This window comes from Microtus ochrogaster, assembly GCF_000317375.1.
Source record: "Microtus ochrogaster isolate Prairie Vole_2 chromosome 14 unlocalized genomic scaffold, MicOch1.0 chr14_random_1, whole genome shotgun sequence".
Lineage (NCBI taxonomy): Eukaryota > Metazoa > Chordata > Mammalia > Rodentia > Cricetidae > Microtus > Microtus ochrogaster.
This window is the reverse complement of record NW_004949096.1, coordinates 34,817,339-34,842,406: the sequence shown is the minus strand read 5'-3', so window position 1 is coordinate 34,842,406 and position 25,068 is coordinate 34,817,339. Positions and strand designations below refer to the sequence as shown.

The following is a 25,068-nucleotide window of genomic DNA, read 5'->3' as shown; positions in this document are numbered from 1 at the left end:
TTTTTGGTTTTTCGAGACAGGGTTTCTCTGTGGTTTTTGGAGCCTGTCCTGGAACTAGCTCTGTAGACCAGGCTGGTCTCGAACTCACAGAGATCTCGACAGGCGATTTTAAGGTCCCAGAATGTGAGGGATTTTTGCAGCTTTCCATTGGCTTGTACTGCAGCATGGGAGAAACTCGGAGACGACCTTGTCTCATACCACCCTTAGCTGGAAGTGTAGATGCTCCCAGTGTACTTGAAGAACTGGATGTACAGCGTTCAGGACACAAGGAAGATGTGCGCATCACTCAGCCTTCTTCAAGTGCAGATGAGAAAAAAAGATAAGAAATAAACTGTAGGTGCTGCTATTATCAGTACAGTTTTATGTTTCTCTGAAAGCTCTTGTTAATATATAAAGACATGAATTTAAATCCAGTGAGCAAGGCAGGAAGCTCAAACTAAAATAAACCTATCCAGAAAAAAAAAATAACGCATGCAAGTGATTATGAACCTGGGCATCCAAAATAATTCCCACCACTGCCAGAATTCATCTAAGCTTCTAATAGTGTGAGTGATCTCTCTCTCTCTCAGTCTCTCTCTCTCTCTTTGAGATAACGAGATAACGTATGTGATGCTCCTTATGCAAAACTTTGAAAAAGGAAGCAAGGCCATCTATGGAATGTGGCAAGGCCTCATATTCATGTTCCATGATAGAGCACCAGAGAATGGTTTTGAAATCGGAAAACACGATGCAGAGAGAGAGAGAGAGAGAGAGAGAGAGAGAGAGAGAGAGAGAGAGACTTTCAAGCTTTCATTTAGGTCAGCAATAATTTAAAAACTTCTCCTATCAGTAAAATTACATAATGTCCAGGAACAAATCTGTTCAGCTGTGGTGTGGAACTATATAAAAACAAAGGAAAACTGAATAAAATCACTTTATGTTATCAATAGAAGTGCTTTTCAAAATGAAATTCCTAGGAAAATGTATCTTTTTTTTATTGAAGTTGCACTTAGTTTTATGAAAGCAGTGAACAATTTAGCACAAACCTTAGAGAAGCCCTCCATAAAGTCTCCTAAAGAGCCGTGCCTCATTTTGTCACAATCTGGCATTAGAGATGACAACTTTGGACTAAGACCCTTGTCCACAAACTTTGCCTTTCTGGAGCTTGAATATATAAGTTATTACTGGAATGCAAGAAAGGAAGTGGGAAACCCTGTTTTTAGTCAAGATTCATCACGTTTTGCTTGCTACTTAATAGAGATTTACTGCTGGCTTATTTGCAAAACAAAACCCGATCAATATCTTAGAATGCATTTCTTCCAGCTAGATGTATGCCAAATATCTTCAGTAAGGGTTTGTTCACTCTGAGACTCAGATGGAGTTTCAAATTAACATGTCATACAAAACTCTCCACTGGGCTTGATTCAACATCGAGAACCACAGGCCATTGCTTGAGGTTTCCTGATGAGGCAGCGATTTTGCCTTATGATGCTTGTGAGGAAATCACTTGGACACTAAGGTTTATGAACAGATAACAGATTCTCAGCTGAGGCATTTCTGAAGGTTGCTAGGACCTAGGGACAGAGCATTTACATTTTTTGTTTTTGAAACCCTTGAGGAATTTGGCAAAGCATGGTGTTCAGATGTTGATGGAATCTTTCTTTCTTTCTTTCTTTTTTTCTTTCTTTCTTTCTTTCTTTCTTTCTTTCTTTCTTTCTTTCTTTCTTTCTTTCTTTCTTCTCCCTCCCTATCTCCCTCCCTCCCTCCTTCTTTCTTTTCTTTCTTTCTCATCTTAACGGACCACAGCGTGGAAGTAATCCGCCTGGGACACAGTTATTTTATAAACTGGGACCGGAAGATGTATTACACCACCAAGGCAATGCCTGCCGAGGCCCGGACAACCACACTCAATGAAGAACTGGGCCAGATTGAATATATTTTCTCCGACAAAACAGGAACTCTCACTCAAAATATCATGACTTTCAAAAAATGTTCCATCAATGGGAGAGTCTACGGTAAGGGAATAGTTTCTTCTTCTTAGCAATAACTTAATAAATAAATAAGCAACATCATTAAAAATAATATTCCATTACCCAACTCATCATGGCTTTCTTATTAAACATTGCCATGATGCTTGGCGGGTAATGGATACCCATAACTAGTTATTGTACATGTTTGGAACAATTTGATGAAACTTAGGATCTGTTGCCCATTCATGGGTAGAGATGGTTCCCTTTCATACTCTTTCATGTGGCTTTTCTCTGCAATGCTCCAGAGGCCCAATTCCCTGGAAGGATGAGTTTTAGCTAGCATTATTTATCTTGTTAAGCCAATGTCTTTTGCTTCCTCTCATGGTTTTCTGTGGGACCAATGTCAATACATGTGTTTGTGATGAAATTTAATATTTATTTCCTGAAGTGCGCACTTTCTAGGACTCCTTCACAGCCAAGTTCCCCTATCCATCCTTCTATGTGAATAAATAATCTGTATTTGGGTTTTCAAGCATTCTTTTTATACCTGGCCCTTCTGAACCAGGTATTAGCTAGTTAGTAGACAGTTTCTTTCATAGAGAATATGGGAGTTCAATGGGGCCTTCCACAGTGTTCTTCTGAATCTCTTACCTTAATTCATGAAAGTCAAGATATTTTGGGAAGTCAAGGAGTTCCAAGAGAGATTATGTTTTCTTTGTCTCCTAATGGGAAGAAAACGTCACACATTGCCAATATTTTAAAGCAGGATTTGACCCTGAAGGAAAACAAGGGATGGAGAAACACTGTCTGCCTTTTGACTTCCCCTTCTTTGAACCCTACCACCATCACCCCTGCAGTAATGGTCTCCTAAGCTCCTTTGTACTCCTTGCTGCATATCCTGCCTTCTTTGGGAGTGGACATGGCGACTCCAGCCTAAGCACTCTTGCATGCCTTATAGCCCCAGCATTCCTAGTAAATAGCATAGAACCATTACTGAAAATGTATGGGCATTATTTTCAGAGGCTTTCTAAGAATACTGCCTTGACCTAAATAGTAGTGTAAGTAAGAATATTTAAGAATATTAGAGGATATCATAAAATGTAAGGATCTTTTTTCTTCGTATTAGCATAAGTAGCATCTTTTCTGAGAAGCAGTTTGAAATTATTAGACATGTGGGCCAAAAGGCCATTTGTAGAAATGTTTATTGCAGACTACTTTTAGAGACAACTTTTTTGACATTTTCAAGTAGAGGTCTTAAGATCTTTGTAAATGTTCATATTTTAAAAAGCCTATGAAAGTTTTGTAATTTCCCTCATAGTATACAGGAAAGGAAGGGAAAGGGTTAAATATTCTCTTTTAGCCATGATTATAATTTATAATATACTTATACCCTTAAAATATGTTCTTTCTTGCACACCTCCAGACTGCTCAGAATTTTTTTTTAAATTTGGGCACAGCTTAATCTTGTTTTGAATCATAGATCTGGGCTTTGGGAAATTGTAGCTTTTTACTCTGACTTGTCATCTTAGTTTACTGTTGCTGTGATGAAATGCCATGACCAAAGCAATGTAGGGAGAAAAGGGCTTATTTGGCTTATATTCCCACATCACTGTTCATCATGGAAGGGAGTCAGCACAGGAACTCAAGCAGGGCAGGATCCTGGAGGCAGGAGCTGACACAGAGGCCATGGAGGAGTGCAGCTTCCTGGCTTGCTCCACGTGACTTGCTCAGTCTGTGTGACTATAGAACCCTGGACCACTAGCCCAGGGATGGTACTTCCCACAATGGGCTGGGTCTTTCCACATCAATCACCGACTTTCAAAATGCCCCACAGCTGATCTTATGGAGGCATTTTCTCAGTTGAGGCTCCCTCCTCTCTGATGACTCTAACATGTGTCAAGTTGACAGAAAACTAGCCAGCATACTTATCCATATCTTGTGTTTGGACTCAGAACTACTACCTCCTTAGACTTTAATTTTTCTTCTGTTTTATCACAAGTCCTGCAATGAGATCTCTTTGGGGGACCATTTAGTACAAAGATACAATTGTTTCTCTTCTTTTTAACATTTCATTAGAATTAATGCCTGTGTGATTATGATAGGACCGTGACCATGTGAACCCGAGATTTGTGTTTCAGGAGGTTGACTAGATTCATTACTAGCTCAAGGACTCCTCCTGCATGGCAGGTGAGCTACCTTCATAGCTTAGACCTGCACCCCAGAAAAAGCACAAGCAAACATCAAATATCATCGTCACAAAGTTATATGTGAAGAAAAAGACATGGTTATAAATTCCCACCGTACTGACATTTTATAATATAGTCATTCCACTTTTGACTTTGTTCTTCTACTTCCTTATCCATAAAACTTGCTTTAAAGGCTTCCTGATGCCAGGTTGTTGAAAGTGATGATGTAAGTATCTGGTACAGGTGGATGCAAATCCCTCTCTACTGTAAAAAAAAAAATAAGAGTCCTACTCAATCGTGTCAGCCCTTCAAATACCAGGGGAAGGTTAGAAAAACACCCAAAGTTCCACAACCTTCCCAGACTGTGCCACCAGCTGGGAACCAGGTGTTCAAACATGGGAGCCTATGAGTGACATGTCATACTCAAACCATGGCATTCAGCTCTGCTCCCTAAGGCTCATGGCCATCCTTTAGGCTCATTGACAGCTCATGGTACAAAATGTGCTCCATTTGACTTCAAAAGTTCCTATAGTCTTCAACACTCCAAGAGCACTTCAAAAGCCCAAAGTCTCTTCTGAGACTCAAGGTAATCTCTTAACTGTGACCCCTGAAAAATAAAAGTAACTGTATACTTCCAACATACAGCAATGTAGAATAAGGGTTCTTTTTTTTTCTTTGAAAGCTCACATAATATCTTCATATAAAACTTCATATAGAACTATTAAAATTAGTTCTCAGGGAAGAGTCTTCCAGGTTAGTTCCAGCTTGATTTCTCCAAGTCCTGTGTCTGAAGTGTCTTTAGTGTAGGATTTTGCTTTTAAGTTCTGGGAGATAACCAAGGGCAATGCCTATCTATATTGTTTTCTAAGGCTCTTGGACTCACTCTGACCACCAGATCAAAAGGAGATTTCCCAGGGCAGGCACTGGGGTTTTTGTGAGTCTATGGCTCTTATGGGGAGCATTATTGTTCAGTGTTCCTCATTTTATTGTTTGCTCATTTGTTGTTAGTTCCTTGAGAATTTCGTCGATGTGTTTTGATCACATTCACCCTGTCCCAGCACTACTCCTGGATTCCTGCCACCTTCCCTACCCATCCAACCTGGTGTCTTTATTTTTTTTTTAACCCATCATCAAGCTTAACGTATGCTGCACATATATCTGCTCTTGGATGTGTGGCCTTTACTGAAGGATATTCTACGCACTAGAGGCTGCACCCATGAAGAAAACTGACTTCCCCTCTGCCAGTAGCTATCAAATGACAACAGATCTTTAGCTGGGAGTGTGACTTGGTGACCACATTCCCTCTCCACACTGGGGTTTTGTATGACCTAGGTATGATTATGCAGGTCTTAGGCATAGTGTCTCAACTATGCTGAGTTCATACTTGCCCTGTGGCGTCCAGAATACAGTTTCCTTGGAGTCATCCACCTCTTATGGCTCTTACAATCTCTCTGTCCCCTCCTCTGACATGACCCCTGAGCCTTGGGTGAATGGGGTGTGATACAGATGCTCTCTCTAAGACCGAGAATTCCACAGCCTCTCAGCTGTGGGTCTCTGGCTTAATCACCATCTTCTGTAAAACAAAGCTGCTCTGATGTAGGCTGAGCGATGCCTAAGATGGAGATACATGTCTCTTCGCTTTCTTTTTAATGCCTACTTATTTTAGCTTTATCTTAAGCATAAGCATCTCACTACATTAATTGCCATGTATAGGGCTAAAAATATTGGGCCAGTATTTGAAATTCTGTTCCAGCTAGTGGTAGTGCTTCAGGGAAGAGCACACCAATTTGTTATCCGATACAAATGGTCAACCCAGAAAACATACATATGAGTGATGTTATACAGACTGAGCAGGCTGTGTTTGAGGATATATGTATATTTACATATATTTATTTACATATACAATAGAAATTAATGGAAAAAGAGACCATTAATTTAAAGAGAGAAAGAAGGGGTATATAAGAGTGTTTAGAGAGAGGAAAGGGAAGGGGTAAATGATGTAATTATATTATAGTCTCCCCAAAGTGTAAAAAAACCAAAACCCAAACAAAACAAAATACTAGGTTTATTTTCTAAAGTTAAGTATTTAAATTGGCTTCAATTTTACTTCCTATTTACTTTCAATGTTTGTTTTAGCAGGTGAAGTACTAGATGACCTGGGCCAGAAGAAAGAAATAACTAAGGTAGAGAAGACATTTCATTCTCTGTTTTAATTTTAAACTGTATATGCTTTTAAGGTGTGACATGTTCCTAAGGGCCTGATTTGTATCACCCACCATGAGACACATAAAGTATAATACAGAAAGAAATAGATTCACATGCTTCAAAATTTCCTCTAATCTAGGTACCTTGATCAAACAGTTTCCAAACCCTTAGAGACATTTTTGCATATGCGAACAAATGTGCTTCACTGTTTATAAATGTATGATGGTAGAATGTGCACACTCTTCCTTAACCTCAGCCTCAGAAGCCTTAAGAGATCAATTTTAAGTGCTTATTATTTTCAATTGTTAAATTATAACCTGTTATATCTATGTCCTACAATATATATATTGTAGGAAGCATTAATGGGAATATAAAATGTTTCTTATAGTTTGATAGTAAAGAAAACTCAGAGGAAAACTGGGTACTTATGTTGCTTCACAATGTTGGGGTGTCCTGTGGAATGCATTTTAATAAATGGAATTACTACATAAAAATGCATGGGTGTCTGCAGATTGCTAGATATTGCAAACAGTTACATTTTGAATCATATAAAAAAAGAGGCATCTAATCCCTTCAAGGACATACTGTAAATGATCAAAGTCATTTCCACTGGGATTGCCTCCTTTTAAAGGTTCATAGCACTGCCTGACATGACCCCTCTGGACACCAAACTCTCCATACATGGACTTTTCAAGGACATTCAATATTTATTACATTCAAGATACAACAAACGCTTACATGAAAAAAGCTAGTATAATGCATATGTGATAAATGGTAGTGGTTATTAAATTGTGTTTGGGTACAGAAATAATCAAGAGTTAGATTAGAAGCTGTAGCTGCAAAATATTTCAAACAGAAAATTCTGCTCAGTTCTGACCTTGCCACTTCCTCCATAGCTGGCCTTGAGAATTCAGATTCTCATCTTGAAATGGGGAAAATAGCTCCTGTTCCAGATGCTTGTTAGAATCCGTATGCCCCATAATTCATAAAGCTGTTAGCCTGCCTTCTGGCCCACTATCAATAATATTTATTCAGTATTACTCATTTTAGAATAAAGCTGGTTTGAGGATGAAAGAGCCTGCACCTGGCTGCAATTTTACTGCAGGTGTTGACAAACTGGATCTCAGAATGGATAATTTCTCTCAGTGTTGTTTTTCTTTTAAAAAGTAGTTAGAAGATCATCTGTTCTTTTAACTTCAGAATCAAATGCCAAACGATAATACATGCCAGTAATAAATTTAAGGAAGAATGGTTAGAAATTCCCAAGTTTTGGGTTGTAGAAAAATAATACGTTGTACCCACCACTTTCTTTAGTGACGGTTAATGAGATTTAAGGGCTTGCTTACCAGCAGAACACATTACTGTATTTGTAATAGCAAATGCTAATTCATAAGTATTAGTAGTTCAAAGGGGGCTATAGCAAAAACACACACTATTTCAGGTCAGATTTTGCTCTCAAAATGAAGTTAGTCAGGTCAGGATGTCCCATTAGTTTTGGTGTCAAAGGGTACAAGTGGAGCTCTGTGGTGTTGAGATCAAATGCCAGGGGCGGCATATGGATTCATCTTCACAGCAAGGTAAGGTCTCTACACTGGTGGGGAATATGACTAAAGATGACATCGTGAGTACCACCACCTTTGCCATCAGCTGATTCTCAGCTATTGTAACACTCATGCTTAGTATGTTACTGAACTGCAGAAATATGGAAGTGGGCCCTACCCTGGGCCACATGAAAGATGTCACTAAAGCCCTTCAGTCCTGGGAGCCAAGGCTATGCAATTGGCAATGCCCCCAAGCAAGTCAAGCACATAATTGCCATGCCAGGCCGGAAGCACATCACCTCTCCAAGAAACAGTGCAGGCTGCATTGTCATCTCTGGGCCTATCTTTAAGCTGGTTGGGCTGAAAAGTCACCATATTGGTCATGAGCCCTGGGTTGGGGGAGGGGTAAGGAGTAGACAGATGAAGCCTGATGGGTTATCATGAAGCATGCAGGCCTTGCTACTGAAAGTGATATCCAGTCACAGGATTAAGTATGACGCTAGGCTATCTGTACTGAAGGTGAACTGACAAACAGCCATGCAGGCCCTGCAGTGATTACAGTAACAAAACCAGAGCCAATTCAGACTGAGGAGACCAATCTAGACAGAGGCAAGACCTCCCCCCCCCCACTGCCCCGGTACTGGAGACAGGCAGGGCCCTAGCTAACTTTGAGGGCACCCGCACAAGTGGTACGGAGGAGGTAACTGATTCGTGCCTACGAGTTCAAACGCATACTTCTCCCAGCAAACTCTATCCATTGGTGAAACCTCTGGGAAGCATCCTCAGTGGGGTTCCCTTGACTCCTATCCACATTGTCCAGTAGCTACCAGCCTCTCTGGACAATCACAGCTATATCAAGGACCCTATGCAGCAGGAGAAGAGATGGCAGCAGGTAAGGGCTGCAGTCAAGCTGCAGTGTGCCCACTTCAGCAGCACTCCCATGGCAAGGACAACTAAGTGAAAGGGTGACATGCAGAACTCAGTTCTGCCATTAGCTACATGCAGAGAGGACGGAGTAGCCGAGATCATAAGTTCTTCAGATAGGCAGCTGTCGCTGATGCAGCCCAACACCATCAATGTCTTGGCTGGGAAGCTTCAAGAATTTCATAATGATCTATCAGTTCTTGTTTATCAAGATCAGCTGTGGGGTGGCTGTGCCCGCATATTGGCCACCCTTCCTGCCTCTACCAGTGACCACACAGACACAGCTTCCAAGATTGGCAATACTTTCATTCACCATCTTCTCTGTCAGGTCAACACAGCCTTCTAGGCCTGGCATCTCCCACATCACCAAGGTGCTTTTAGGAGACAATCACAGCTGACTGGGTGCTGATGTCAGTGACCTGGGTCCCATCATCAGCAAGGGCCTGATGCACCTTGCTGAGGGTAGTGAACTGAATCCCATGGCACTTACAGATGGTGGGAAAGGTTCCTCATTTTCTATCAGACCAAGCCAAGACAAGAGGGTTCAGCAGCCCTGGGGAGAAGGAGATGGTAGAAGACAGACGGTGGAGAGAAGGCCCAGTGAGCCCCTGAGTGGAGGAAAGTACTAGCTAACCCTGCTGAAGTGTGTGGAAGCCAAGACTGTAAACTGTGAGGTTTGTCTCAGGGAGAACATGAAGAAAGGGAAGTTCAAGACTGGTGAGCAGAAGAGGACCCATAACTACCAGTTAACCTGCTCCTTCATCTCCATGCTGGCCCAGGAAGGCATACTCACCGGCCTGGTGGGACGGACAATTAGATCCCACACCAAGACGTCGACACTGGTGGCTTCACAAGCAGTAGAAGCTGACAGAAACGCTCTCAGTCTTACACGGCCACACACCAGTGAGGGCTGCTGGCTCTGACTCTGCAGCCTGCTCTTGTTGCAAGCCCCTCACCAGGGCTCCTCCCTGTCCCATGTCTCTCTCTCCACTTTACTAAATAGTTCAGCCAGAGTCCAGGCCTTGGGAGTGGGAATGAGCCGCATGCCCTGCACCTATGGTCTGGGGACTGGCAGGGACATGAAGTCCCATAATACAGGATATAGCCTTGCTGCCCAGGCAGCAGGATTTTGCCTATTAGAGACGTCTGTTTTGGGGTCACCAATCCATCTTGCCATTGTACTAAAATGGCAGACTATCCCAGAGAGCTGCATTACCAGAACCCACCTTAGAGTGGTGATAGTTCATGAAAGCTGGAAACCCATACAACCTACAGGCAGCTCAGGATTGGAGAGTGTCCTTTCCAGGCAGCTCAGTGGGTCTGAGTCTCTTCCAGGCAGCCTGGCTGGTCTCTGGCCCTTTCAGGCAGTGTTTCTGGTTGGTGAGCGTCCTTCACGGCTTATACACGTCTTTACTGCTTATATACTTGTGGAAGGAGGGGGGGTCTATTGGATCTGTTTGGTTTCAGGGACTTCCTGAAGTTATTCTGAGTTGTGTCCTCGCTGAGTTTAAGATTAATCTTCTTTGCAGGGTGAAATGTTTCACCTCCTCCTTAACAGCCCATGTATTTATGAACTTCCCTCTGGGATGGAAGCCTTACTTTGCTACACAGCAGCATGTGAAATGGATATTAGAGTTTATATTTTTCAAACAATTTGGGATTAATTAATGGCTGTAGGTTTTTTTTTTTTAAGTAAGGTGTTTTTAAAAGTAACAGCCCCATGAAGAGTACAAAGGTCAAAAATGAAAAGACAACAATGGATTATTGTTGGAAAAAGCTTGACTCGGTGGTGGTGTTCTCTTGCAGAAAAGGGAGGCTGTGGACGTCCCAGGCAAATCTCAGTCAGAAAGAGTGCTTCATTTCTCTGACCACAGTCTGATGGAAGCCATTGACCTGGGGGACCCCAAAGTGCATGAATTCCTTCGCTTGCTTGCTCTCTGCCACACTGTAATGTCAGAGGAGGACAGTGCAGGTAAATGAAGTGTGCTTGAGTAGGGATCTTTTAAAAAACATAACAAAGAAAAGCACTGATATTAAAATGGAAAGATTTCTGAACTAAATTAAGGTAGACTATTCCAAAAAGTTTGTTTTTATCCTGGGTGCTTCTCATAAACAGGGAAATATTTTTATTTTGTATTAATTTTATTTATGTGTATAGGTGTTTTGCCCACACTCGAGTCTGTATAACACTTGTGTGCAGTTCCCATGGAGGCCAGAAGAGGGTGTCTGATCACCTGGGGCTAGAGGTACAGATAGGTGTAAGCTGCTATGTGGGTGCTGGGATATGAATCCTGGATTGTCTGAAAGAGCAGCCAGTGTTCTTAACTGCTGAGTCATCACTCCAGTCCCCATAAATACTTTAAAGAGAAAAAGATACAGTACCAATAGAAAGTTCCAGGCTGGGTGGTGGTGGCGCACATCTTTAATCTCAGCACTTGGGAGGCAGAGGCAGGAGGATCTCTGAGTTTGAGGCCAGTCTGGTCTACAAGAGCTAGTTCCAAAACAGGCTCCAAAGCTACAGAAAAAAATAAATAAATAAGAAAAGAAAGCTCCAAGTATGTCCTTCAGCTGGATGAAATGCTTCTTTTGATTGAGCACCACATTTGGCTCTGAAGCTTCTAGAACCCAGAACAAATGGGTAACAGAGTTGAGTTACATGACACATGAACGTCTAATGGATAAAGATGACCATAGAATGGGGGTAAACTTATATTAAAGCATTGTGGTCATCATTCTGGTCAAGGCCTCTTTCATGTTACATGGTTGGTGGAGCTCAAGTTCACAAAATGCTTCAAAACAAGCTGGCTTACTTTCCATTTTGATGCTGGGAGGTAATTCATGATGCCGGAGAAGCAGCTTCTTCCTTTGAAGCCTAACGGTCTCACCTGTAGTTTTTTTTCCTTCTGCTACCAAATATTAAGTTAAAATTACTACCCAAGGAAGTAATAAGTGCTGGGTTAACCCATTCTTTAGATTTTAATTGCTTTGAAGATCCACATAATTTTATTTATGGCTTTAATTGATCTTTATAATATTAACACCACAAGGAATTATTATATTCCCTTCTGGGAATTGCCTTAAGGAGGTCTCTTTTATTTCTGCCTTTTGAGCTTATTTCATTTCCCAAACCCTATTTCATTTTAATAGCAATCTGTTTTCCATTAATGTTATGATATTCTTTAGATCTCATTGAGGATATTAATTATAGTTAATTTGAAATTTGCTTTTGTTCCATCCAGTATACTGTATTTTATTGAGTATTTTCTCTCTCTTTCTGTCTTTCTCTGTCTTTGTCTCTCTTTCTTTGTCTTTTCTCTTCTTCTCTCCCTTCCTACCTCCCTCCCTCCCTCTCTGCCTCCCCCCTTCCTCACTCCCTCCCTTCCTCCCCCTCTTCTGCATCTAACTTTTGTGTTGTTCTCAAGTGTTTGGTGATTTCTGGTTGTCTGTTCCTCTTTGTGTGAGAGAATTCCTGTTTGGTGAATGGCATTTATTGCTTCAATCTGTTGCTCAAGATTGTATGGATGAAGAAGATCATGTAACCGACCTTCTGGATATGAAGTCTCTGTTCTGAAAGTCATGTCACCTATGTTACTGTCTTACTTTTCCAGGGCTAGGACAAGGAGTCTGCCAGGGCTCTTTTTTATTAGAGATAGAATTATGTATAGGTTCGCTTTCTCATTCACCTCCTAGTCTGTGGTAGTCTGACGCGACTGCATTCTCTCACCTCTGGTCTTGGGTCCCAGACTCGGGTCTTGACCTTTTTATGAGGTGGCTTGAACCCAGCCAGTGTAGAAAAATATTTTTAAGGATGTATCCATAGAAGAAGTATTGCTTCAGCCTGCCATTCAGAGCGAGCTGGCTGGAGAAGGAGCCTAGTGTCCAGCGGTGCCAAATGGAGCTCTTTAAGTAGTTTTACTAACGAGGCCTCCAAGATTCTGTTCCCATTTGTTGACTGAGTTTGGAGACTATTGGTGCTTTCTTTCTCTCACCTCTGCCTTCATTTTTCTTCTGCAATTGTTTTGAACTATTATTTTTCCTCCTCTATCTTTGTTTCTTTATTGATCAGTTTGGCATTTTATCTTTCAGATAGTTCTCACATTTGTAGATTCATTTTCAATTCTGGTATTATTAAAAATTTACATTGTGCTACAACTCAATGCATTGAAGTGCCCAGATCTTCAAAGTACACGCATGCATACACATGCATAAACATTGAAATTGTGTTAGCTTTGACAGCTACAAATATCCCTAGAAGTACTGGTTGGATCAAGACATAAATTTCTTCCATCAGTGCAGCGAAGTTGCTCCTGACCTTCCTATTTAGTTTCTAGAAACTCTAGCCCACCCAAGCTCTGCCATGACTTCCGTCACTAAAGATGAGTTTGCCCTTCTTGTTCTCCATATAAGCAGAACTGTACAGTATATACTCTGTGTGCCGTGTTCTGTCATCGCTACTGGTATCTCAGTTACTAATTTCTTTTTTTTAAAGTAGCATTTCCCTGTATGAACATGCTACAACCTTTTCCAGTTCTCTGTTAATACACAGTTAGATTATTCCAGCTTTTGTGAGTAAAGTTGCCACGAAGACTTTTTATGTCTTTTAAAAATTGTTTGTTTAAGAAATTGGAAGGAGGATGTCTAAATACTTAGGAATGGAAATTTCCAGCTCATCATATAAGGATATGTTTAAACTTCTTAGAAAATGTTCAACCGTTTTTTAAAAATATTAATATACCATTTTATATCACCACTGTACATGAATGAGAGCTCCAGCCGTCTGCTTTCCACACTCAGCATTTCCTGAGGTCACTCTTAAGCCTTTCTTGCAGCTGGTCAATGTCTCTTGCCACTCACAAGGATTTCTGAAGAGACAAGAGTTAGAAACGGGCATGTTTTCACTGGTTTCCACCTCTTGTCTCCAGACATCAAATCCCACCGATAGAGTTATGTGTTGAGGTAATGTGAACTTGCTTTTGTTTCAAAGCTTTTGTTGTGGAATGTGTAGGTCAGGCTCAAACAAATCCATACATGTTAAGGAACTTTTCAAAACAAAACTTCACTGCGTAAATGTCACTTAGAGAAAAGGAGAGAGTTCACATCTAACATTTGGTTTTAATACTTAAAATTCAGCTCCTGGTTGAGAATATTGCTATGCATATGGCATTTGTTTCATGGGGAAGTTATCTGGAGGGACTGCGGTTTCGGTCTCTGACAGAGTGAATTTTCAGAACAAGAGAGTGAGAAACACAAGTACTTTAGGGAGATTTTTTTTTTTTTGTTTTTGAGATAGGGTTTCTTTCTGTAGCACTGGTTATCCTGGAACTTACTTTGTATAGGCCAGGCTAGCCTCAAACTCATAGAGATCCTCCCGCCTCTGTCTCAGAGTGCTGGGATTAAAGGTGTGTGCCACTACCACCTGGTAGGACGCTTTTTCTTTTATTTTCTGTTTTAGTAAATGACATAAGTTTTATTATATTTTTAAAACTTGTTTTATTGACTTGTATTAATTTTAAAATTTATTGAAGCTTGAAAATGGCTTGGTATATGCTTGACTTTCATGAACATTTAATAAATGCTTGAGATGAATGCATATTCTATAATTTGAGGGTACTGTGTTCTAAACATGTATATCCAACAATATTTTAATTATATTGCTAACGCTTCTTGTTCTTTTGTTTGTTTGTTTGTTTGATGACAGATTGCTATTCTGTAGCCCAGGCTGCCCTCAGCTCATGGCAATCCTTCCGTCTCAGCCTTCTTAGTGCTCGAATTAAAGGTGTGAGCAATCTTCCGGGTTTTTCTAATGGATTATTTTGACAGCTCAGTTCCTCAGCTCATCAAAATATGCCTAGAGCACCAAAAAGAACAGCACACTTGTATGATACTTGTAGTTTTGCCAATGTTTGCTTTATAAGGTCATGCTAGACAATAGTTCAGACTTCCATCTTCATTGAATCATAGCCTGTCTGATCTCATTGTCTCCAGTAATCATTTTTAGGTTACTGTAGTGGACTGGTCTTCCTTCATAGACATCTGTGTACTTAGCTTTTGTTGGTCTTCCTTTGTCTCCCCTTATATTTTGGATACATCTCTTGTATATGATATATCTTAACATTAAAAATAAAGCAGTGTAGACAGCTTTTGTTGGTCTTTCTTTGTCTCCCCTTATATTTTGGATTCATCTCTTGTATATGATATATCTTAACATTAAAAATAAGCCAGTGTAGAAAACACTAAGGATAAGAGAGCACACGGTTCATTTGCTTATCTGTTGCCACTACACTTAGTTTTAATACTTAAAGCTCAAGTATTGATAACGTTTGAAGTTCTTTTCAACCATCTCGGTCTGTCCTACCTTTCCTTTCTTACACTCTTATTTTTTTTCTTTTTGTCTTTTCATAGATTTAGTCCTTTTGAAGCCTGCTACTTTGGAAACAATGTATTTTCATTATTTTATTTTAGTGGTTAACATCAAGATTTTAACATAGTAAACTCAGGAAAGCATGAGGCATCTTTTGAGTAAAACAAAGAGCCTTCAGTGGTTCTCAAGCCTGTCCTGGCACATGGAATATTCTCAACATAGTCTCCATCTCTTTAAAAACTCACAGGTGCTATTTTTATAACTATAGTCAATTTGTGTGATTTGTTCATATAGTTACCTATCTTATATTCTATAACATTTGTTTCTTCTTTAATTCATAGATGATGCTTATTTATTTAGAAATTTCTACCTACTAGTGGTAAATTTGCATCTTACCTATTGCTGGTAAGCTATGAAAGAGTCTGAAGTAACTATTTTACCATCCTTCTTCCTCTTTTGATTTTTGAGGCAGAGTCTTGCTACGTATCCCGACTCGGTTGGTATTCACTTTGAAGCTCAGGCTGGCCTCAAACTCATGGAAATCCTTCTGCTTTAGCCTCTTAACTGATTTGCTCTTGGACTTACTTGTAAATGTATATTCAAGAATATATGCAGACAAGTAGGATTTTTATTGTTCACAAGGAATAGTATATCCACTAATAGAAAACCCAATTATTAACAATATATCTGAGCACTATAAATAGTAAACATGTGTCTACCCGTGTAGTCTTCCCACGTTTGGGTCTTTCTCTCTCCTTTTAACTCCTCCCCAGCACACACACGAGTAAGCAACAAGTCTTTAGCATCTTGATTTGATCCTTTATATTTTGGTGAATTTTTATGCATTTGGTCTCATAAAATGGTCATTAACACTTAATGAAGGAAAGGCCAGAGCATCTGCTTCCTCACCTCTTGTTTGATCTTCCTAATGATCATATCATCTATTTCAGCCATAGGTCCCATCTGTATAAAAATGAAAATAGCTATTTAAATCATCATTTCCTCCAAAGGCTTATCCTGAGGATCATATGAGTTAATGTATTACAATGTTTTAGTTAGAACCTCTAGTCAATGAAAGTGAAGAGCTATAATCCATGACCCAAGAAACTTTGATCCCAGCGGAGAGGCAGCCTTCCAGTTGGATACTTTGGTGGGAAGGACTGCAGGTGGTATGCAGGGAGACCTGGGGTCTCCTAGATGGTCAGTGAGAGAATGTAATCTAAGGACAGAAACATGTTTAGAGTTGCTGCCAAAGTTGGGTATTAAAGAATGCATTGGGGTTAGCATTGGAGTTATGAACATGAGTTATTACCCTCAGCCCTGAACGTGCTTGTCTCTTTTCATTTTAGGACAGCTGGTTTACCAAGTTCAATCACCCGATGAGGGAGCTCTAGTTACTGCTGCTAGAAATTTTGGGTTTGTTTTCAAGTCTCGGACCCCAGAGACAATAACAGTGGAAGAATTGGGAACACCTGTTACTTATCAGTTACTTGCCTTTTTGGATTTCAACAACATCAGGAAAAGGATGTCTGTCATAGGTATGTTTGCTTGCCGAGATGATGATTTATCTTTTGATGCTTACCTCTTTTTCAAGGGTAATTTAACTCCTGGCTACGTGCTATGTTTTCATAACTTTATGAGCTCTCATGATCCTCAACTTAACCTCAAAAGTGTAATAACATGTGAGTAAAATTCAACAAGAGCTTATTCCATGCCCAACATTATTCTGAATTCTCTACCCAAAGTAACTGCTTTGTCACAACAACCCTAGTAAAGTACATGATATTCTTTTTATGCCCATTTTATAAATAATCAAACTGAGATAAAGAAAAGTTGAGCAACTTCCCTGACTGAATCCACAAAGCTGTTAACATAGTGAAGTCAAATCCACAAGTCTGACAGGGAGCTGTTCAGCTCTGGCCCAGGAGGATCTGAGAGAGCTGCTCAGCTCTGGCCCAGGAGAATCTGAGAGAGCTTCTCAGCTCTAGTTCACTAGAATCTGACAGAGAGCTGCTCAGCTCTTGCTCAGGGGGATCTGAGAGAGCTGCTCAGCTCTAGTTCATGAAAATCTGACAGAGAACTGCTCAGCTCTGGCTCAGGAGAATTTCTGAATTGTTGTAGCTTGTGCTGGTTGTTGTGGGCCTCGTTGGCCATTTTCATATTGTTCATCTTTTCTGTTCAGCAGCATCGTCTCTTCTCACATCATTCATTATTTGTGATTATCCCCTTGCTGGAGACAATGGTCCACTACTTACCACATCCCATCCAAGCTTCGATAACTCAGCACTAACCCTCAGCACCGTCTCAGTTCTCAGACTAGTTACATGCTTCTTTTCCCAGTTCTTTTTCCATCTCTGAGCAGTTTTTTTTTAAAAAAAAATCCTTTAAAATTATCCTTTTTTTCCTTAGCTTTTTGAAGATTTTATAGAATATGTTTAATCATCTCTACTCCCTCTCCCCTCTCCTCCCAGATCAAGTCCTCCCTCCCCACCCACCTAACTCTGTCCTCCCTTTTTCCCTCTTTAACCTATCAAGTTCAATTTGTGCTGCCCATATATTCTTGGGTGTGTGGCCTCCTACTGGAGTGTGGTCAACTTTCCAGGCTCTACACTCTTAAAGAAAACGGACTCTTCCTCTCCCAGAGCTATTAATCTCAAAAGTTCCTTGGCTAGGAGACTTCATGCTCCCCCCCTCTCCACTCCATGCTGGGATTTCATCAGCCTTGAGCCCGTACAGGTCTTCTGCATGCTGATGCAACTGCTGGGGGTTCATGTGCGCCGCTGCCTGCTGTGTTGAGAAGATGCTATTTCTCTGTAGTCATCCCCTGCCTTGGGTTCAGATATTTTCTGTTTCCCTCTTCCATAACGATTTCTAAGCTTTGGGATGCGGGGTATGGTATAGATGTTCCATTTATGGCTGAATATCCCACAGTTTCTCGTTCTCTGTACGTTGATCAGTAATGTGTTGCGGGAGGTCCTTCCACTCCTCCAGCCTATAGCTGCTGAGATACCAGCCCATTGGGGCGTGGTCTCTCTCCCTTTAAAAAAGTGGCCATTTCCCTCTCCTCTCTCTCTTCATTTCCTGCTATTCTTCCGGTGACTAGACTCCCTTCCTGGTTGCTCAGAGGGCTGTTGTCTGGGATGGTGATCTGCAAGTTTTTTCCCCTTTAAATAAATACCACCCTATTAATCATAATTCCAAACTGGTGTGGCATTGTTTGTGACTTAGGCCTTCAGTAATGGGTCTCTAAGCCAATCATCATCTGGTGAGATCAGAAACTTCTCTGGTGAGGGTTATTGCAACAATATATTATCCTCACATAGGAAACAAGAAACCAAACATTTGTCCAAGAGTATCACATAGCATATAACATGTTACACAGCCAGTCAGATGCAAAGAAAATAATGAAATGTGGGGTTGTCTTCTAAAGTTTGGCTGTGGGACGTAGCTCAGTGGTAAAATGCTTTATAGGATGCACAAGGCTCTGGGTTCAACCCCTGTGCTGAAAACAAAAAAGGCCACTCCTCAAATGAAACTGGTCTCTTGACTTCTTGGAAGTTCACTTGCTTTTGACACTTCCATATCTTTTAAGTACTAGGATAATGATTCCCAGAATTTAGCTCCCATTAGAGTAAGCTGAAGATCTATTAAATACAGATCACTTGGCTTTGGCCACTGGTGTGTGTTAGTTCACTGGAGGCAGAGTCCCCAGGTTTGCAATTCTGATGAGTTCCTAGGTGATGGTGATGGTACACCCCAGGGGAGAAACAAGGTAACAGACTATCATTTCCTTATTGTTAGTCATCAGTTTTCATAGGAATATTTGAGATGTTTCTCAAACCATATCCTTCTTTGTTATTCTCTAAATCCAGAATTTCTCTAGAATCCTGTCAACGGAATACTAGATCTTCCCTTTCCAAATGCATTCTAGAATTATTCGCAAATCAAGTGTCTACTAAACCACATTTTTTCCATAAAAATTCTATTGTCCTTTCCTCTTAGTTACTAGTATCATTGCCTCGTTTAGGGGTCTTGTCACTGCTTACTTGAATTATTGCAGTGTCTTCAAAATTGCCCCCATTAAAATAAACCTCTATGCTGGCAATAGACCACTCTTTCTAAACCATAGACTGATTATATCACCACTTAAATAACATTGGCCTCCCAGTATTCACAGGGCAATGCTCCTAGTGTGGTTTGAGAGGTCACATGCAATGTGATGCCAACCTATTTATCTTTACTTTCTAAACTTTATGCTGAAGTGTCATCATACTTCATATTCCTGGGACGCACTGCATACTTTTATATTCTGTGTATGTATTTTTTAATGTAGATATAGAACAATCTTTTCCCCCTAATTACCTTTTGCTGAAAACTCCTCATCCGATAATGTCTAATCGTAAATGTCATTTGTTTTTCTTATTTTTCAAGTAATTGTTTCTTATGGTATTCCCCAGAATGCTTTGTTCAGCACAGTGGTGAGATTCCCTCTCCTGGGGCTCCTGTTATAGCAGCAGCATATAGGCTAGGTGCTAACTGAGGTCAGAAAGCCTTGTCTTCACACTGCCCAGGGCCAATCGCTGGACTGGCCCATAAACTCTATAAATATTCATCAAATGAAATTCTTTGTGGTAGTATTTAGTAGTGGCATTTCATTTGTGTTTTAATAAATAAAGCTTGCCTGAAGTTTAGAGAGCAAAACAGCCATGCTGGCCAGCCTTACAGACCAGATTGCAATAACACAAACCTTTAATCCCAGTAGCCACACTAGTTTGTCATAGAAATTGGGTGGTGTAGGCCTTTAATCCCAGCCCTAGAGAGACGGGAGGAGACAGCTATCATGTACAGTCTCATTTTGAAATTTCTGGAGGCAGGATTGCCATTTTTGTTCTGAGATCAAAGTAAGAGCAAGTGGCTGATTGCTTTGCTTTTAGGATCTTCAGATTGAACCCCAGTTTCTCTCTCTGAGTTTTTATTAATCATGCTACATTTTGGCACCCAACTTTTGGGGCACGAATTTATGAAAAAGCCGTTTGCCTGAGGCTTTTTAGTCACTGGCTCAGGACAGAGTCGGACCCAAACCTATCCACTTGGGTTCAGGAGAAAAAAACTAGCCTTCCTTGCTCCTGTCTGCCCTAGTTTAGCTTCCATACAAAGATGGAAAACACACAGAGACTCTGAATACTATATGTTATTGTATTGTCTTTGAATTGTTTGATTGCAAAGGAAGGAGCAACAGCTGCTAAAAGATATTTGATTATAAATGCTGCTGGATTAATCCAACATATATATTTTGAAAATGCCTTGACTTCAAAATTTAAGCCAAAAGATATGTTACTTTGGAGAAGAGGTTTTACTTCCATTTCCACAGGACATGAGAGGCTGGGGATTCATTCTTGGTTACGAAAAATAAGGTTGAATACATTGTGGATTCATTCTTGGTTAAGAAAAATAAGGTTTGATTGAGGAAGACCCCCTGAGAAATTTCTGATAGGAGCAGATGGCGCAGATGATCCAACATTTCAGAGCATCCTTTTTGCAGTTTCATCTGAGTTCTACATCCATGACTACATCCTCATGCATCCTTATGACTGCAGGCTGAGATTACCCTGCCTCACAGAATATTCCAGTCAGTACTTGACCATAACCCCAAATTTTCTTTGGGTCCCTGTAAGATTATTAGTGATGATCCCTAACAGTAGGAACTGCCTAGAAAACTATGCCCACATTCACCCTCCCCAAAATAGATTATGGATGGCTGTCTCTATTTAGAGTGTTGTTTTCAAGTTGGTATAGAAAATTGTCAGGAAAAAAGATTAACAAAGGAAACTAGATTCAAGTTTCTTCTTTTGAAAAGAAAAAGGGAGGGATACAGATATGATAGGGAAAAAGAGTAGATTCTTGAATCTACTCTGAAAAGAAAAAAGGGAAGCTATAGGTATAAGCTTGTTTTGAAAAGAAAAAAATGGGGATATAGATATAATAGAATAAAAGTACAGATTCTTGAATCTGCTCAGAAAAAGGGAGGATATAATGATAAGATAAAAAGGTAGATTATTGAATTTACTTTTAAAAAGCAGCTATTAGTTTTAAATGTTTTATATTGGATTGACTTTTGTATACTGTATGCAAATTTTGTATATTGATACAAATTTGAGGTTAATTTTGTTAAAACATACTGTACATACATTTCTAATCTTGTTCAAGGTATTGCACCTATATAGCTCATTTAGCAATGCAAATCTCTAGTCCTTGAAAACTGTTGTTACCAACTGTTTAGGATAGTAAGAAAATATAGGTTAGTAGTTAATCACCTAGTGGAATCAAACTTGTAGTCACATTAGGTATGTTTTTAAGGACAAATGAAGATATATTTTAGATAGACAGGTCATCCTCAAACACTTTGGAGATTTATAGAATATGACATTTAAAATGTTTTAATAACTTAGGTTCTTCTTTTTTTATGACAATGAGACATGTATGCTCCTGGAAGCACCAATCTATTTCAGAATAGATAATGAGCATTGAAGGAACTCCACATGGAGTTTACTTTCTTTGTGGTAAAGGTAAGCCATTGGGTAAGAAAATGCCCTTACCTCGACTGCTGACAGTATGCTGTCCTAATTAGATAAACAGAACACAAAATATCCTACTTCACAGAAAAGTCTGTTGGATATGCTAGGCCTGTAGGCTGAAGATGGATGCCTCAGTGTTGCAGAGGAACTTTGGGTGAGTCTACAGGCAGTTAGCTGTTTCTGTTGTTACATTTTCAGGAAGTCACTTGCTTGTACTTCCTGCTTACTCAGTTAATATTATTTTTTCTCAGGTCTCTGAGGTAGTTGAAAACTGGATAGTTATAGTTAGAGTCTCCCTTGTTTACAAGACTCAAAAAAGAAATTCACTAAAGAAATGTAAAGTATATAAGGTTGAGAGATAACAAAAGATAGTTTTGGTTGGTAATGCAAGTTGTGATAGAAAGTAAGTTATGTGCAAGACTTTGGACTCACCAAGATAGGATAAATATGGAGTATTTTATTTGAATATGTCAAATACAAATGGACTAGACATTGTTGATGTATTTATTGCCTGTATATATTGTACATAGTTATTGTACTACTATATATAGTTTTCTTATATTAGTTGTAGCCTTCTTTATTTTAGATAAAAAGGGAAAATGTAACAGTGTTTCATTTGTATTTTAATAAATAGAGCTTGCCTGAAGTTCAGAGAGTAAAATAGCCACACTGGCCAGTCTTACAGACCAGGCTGCAATGTTACATACCTTCAATCCAAGCCACCACACAAGTCTTCCATAGAAATTGGGTGGTACATGCCTTTAATCCCAGCCCAAGAGAGGATTATAAAATGGGAGGAATCAGCTCTCTACATAGTCTCATTCTGAGATCCCTGGAGGTAGAATTGCCATTTTCAGTCTGAGGTCGAGGTAACAGCCAGTGACTGACTGCTTTGCTTTTTGGATCTTCAGATTGAACCCCAATTTCTCCCTCTGAGTTTTACTAATTTGCTTCACATTGTAATTTACAAACATCTTGGTCATTGATTAAATTAATTCCTACTATGGAAAAATGTATGTATCCGTAGTGGTAGGGTTTGGGGTCTTTACTGGAACATGGTATGGAGAGATTGTTCATTTTAATTATTGTATGATAACAGGCCACAGGCAGTTTCCACTGACTAAGAAGCACAAAGGCTGTCCTGGGTGCTGGTTTAGCATTGCATCAGCAGGAGCTTTCCTCTATTTACAACCCCAGGGGAGATGTCAATGGTCCTCAGTTGGCTCAGCATGGATTTTATTTTGCTCTGAGGGTGTTGACAAAAACCTAAGATTGTTATATGGGGAGAAGTTTGACTTTTGCTCAGCATTGGTCACCATTACAGGCTGTGGGGGTTCTCAGTCTGACCACAGACAGCAGATGTCTGCTTTAATGGATCCCATATGGGTAAGGGCAGCGCTCAATGCAGAATGGGGCTGGCAGACTTCGCTCTGGCTGCTTGGTTTTCAATTGGTGTGTCAGAGGGATTCAAGAGGGGCTTTGCTAGAGTAGAAAAGTATGTTAGATTATAGACGAAAAGCAATGCCAGCCTCCCGATTGTCATGTGTGGCTTGTTCTATGAGGACAATGTCCTTGTGAGGGCTCAGGCACTGCTGCTGGGATCTCTTCCTCAGTGTCCCACTGCCATTTCTTTCCTTTCTTCCTCTTCTGCTTCCTTCTTCATTTTCTGTGTTATTGTTTCTTTGTTTTGGGGGACTGTCATTCATCAACTTATTGATGTATAATTTCAATACCAGCATGCTTAGCTTTCAATTGGGGACAAGGGCCCTTATTCAAGTTATTTAAATAAACTATAGTATTTTGTCAAAGGTTATAGAATCTACTGATTAGCTAACATATGCATCTCATACCATTATGGAAGAACCCATTGCACCAATTCAGTACATTAAGGTCTAGAGATAAGAAGGAACAAGCAACAATAACAAAAAAGCTATTGAATAGAGGTAGGTGACAGATAACCACTAAAGAATAAATTACATTGACTCTCAAAATCTGATCTGGGTTGAAGATTTCTCAACTGTAAACTTTTAAGAGATTAGGGGTCTAATATCCAGGTGTGATGTTTACTTTAATCTCAGCACATAGGAAGTCTAAGACCCGATCTCCACTCCCCAAATTATTAAAACCATCAAACTTTCATCAAAAGACTGTAACCAATAAAGAAGAACAAGTGCTTAATCAGCACATTCTTTTCTAGATTCCTCCCGGCTTGAGCAGATCACAGCACTCAGGGAATCTCTTAGTCCTGGGTCTTGTCATGGCTTTCTATTTTAAGACCCTTGGCCAACTTTCTTATCTGCATGACCTGGTACAGTTTTTCTTATAATTACCTTCATGAGGGGAAAAGAGTACAGGGACACCCACCCCTTTCCAGCCTGTTTCCTATTGCCACCTTGTTCCCACTAAATGAATAGTAAATGAATAGTAAAGTGTGTTTATGTTACCCTGTGTGGAGGCATTCTGATTTTAGAGGATACAGGAAGCCGAAAGCATGGAAAGATCTCTATGATTTAACTGATAAACTGATCTCCATGATTTAACTATGAAGGCGTGTATTCACACTATGAAGTGAAATTGTGGCCCAGGTAGTTGTTTCACATTGTTGGATCTCCTAGGAAGAAATATATTCATATTCATATTAATTAATTAATTCAGATTATTGGGTGCCAACTGTGTGACAGAATGTAAAACCAAGCCTACAAAGTTGGGTCAACTCTTTTATGACTTGAGAGTGAGATTTGGTAGAACATGTAGGTGAAATTAGTGAAACCAGAAGTCTAGTGATGGCTGTAATTCCTGTGTCTGGAGAAGAAAGGAAAACAGCCCTACAAATAGCAGACTTCCCATGGGAGAAGGGTAGAAGCTTTATTTCTTTCAATTCTGTGAAGTATGTTTGTAGCTATGATTGACCCAAGAACAAACCATTGAAGTGAATGAGCTTTTCCTCACAACAAAGGGCCTAAAAGAGCAGCAAAGCAAGGACCAAAACTGTTGTGCATCTAACACCCTGAGGGACTAGGAGTTGGGTGGATCAGGTACAGAGGGGGCCAGACAGGCAGGGAGGAATCCACAACTAAGTTCCAGCGAGAGTAGCTTTCCCCTCACCCTCCTGGCCCGAGCAAAAGCCTGACAGTGTAAAACAAAGGCTTGGCGGTCTTTCTGTCTCCACCAATAGGGCTCCCTTTCTGTTGGACCACAAAGGAGGGATTAGGACAGGTTCACCAAGTTGGGGCCCTATCAGTCACCCTGTCTTTGTTCAGACTGGCCAGCTCTAAAGTAGGGGAGGGAGAGCTCCCAAAGATGTTTAAAGCTCCCAGTCCTGCCGGG

General features: G+C 40.2%; 1 protein-coding gene across 1 annotated transcript in view; it reads left to right on the top strand.

Annotated features, from left to right (window-relative positions):
* Atp8b4 (ATPase phospholipid transporting 8B4 (putative)) overlaps positions 1-25,068 on the top strand; it is a 148,698-nt gene that overhangs the window by 70,969 nt on the left and 52,661 nt on the right. Inside the window, exons 12-15 of the mRNA XM_026787834.1 lie at positions 1,786-1,994; positions 6,272-6,318; positions 10,612-10,777; positions 16,516-16,704. Of these exons, the coding sequence (XP_026643635.1) occupies positions 1,786-1,994; positions 6,272-6,318; positions 10,612-10,777; positions 16,516-16,704 (611 nt within the window). The remainder of the gene's footprint in view (positions 1-1,785; positions 1,995-6,271; positions 6,319-10,611; positions 10,778-16,515; positions 16,705-25,068) is intronic.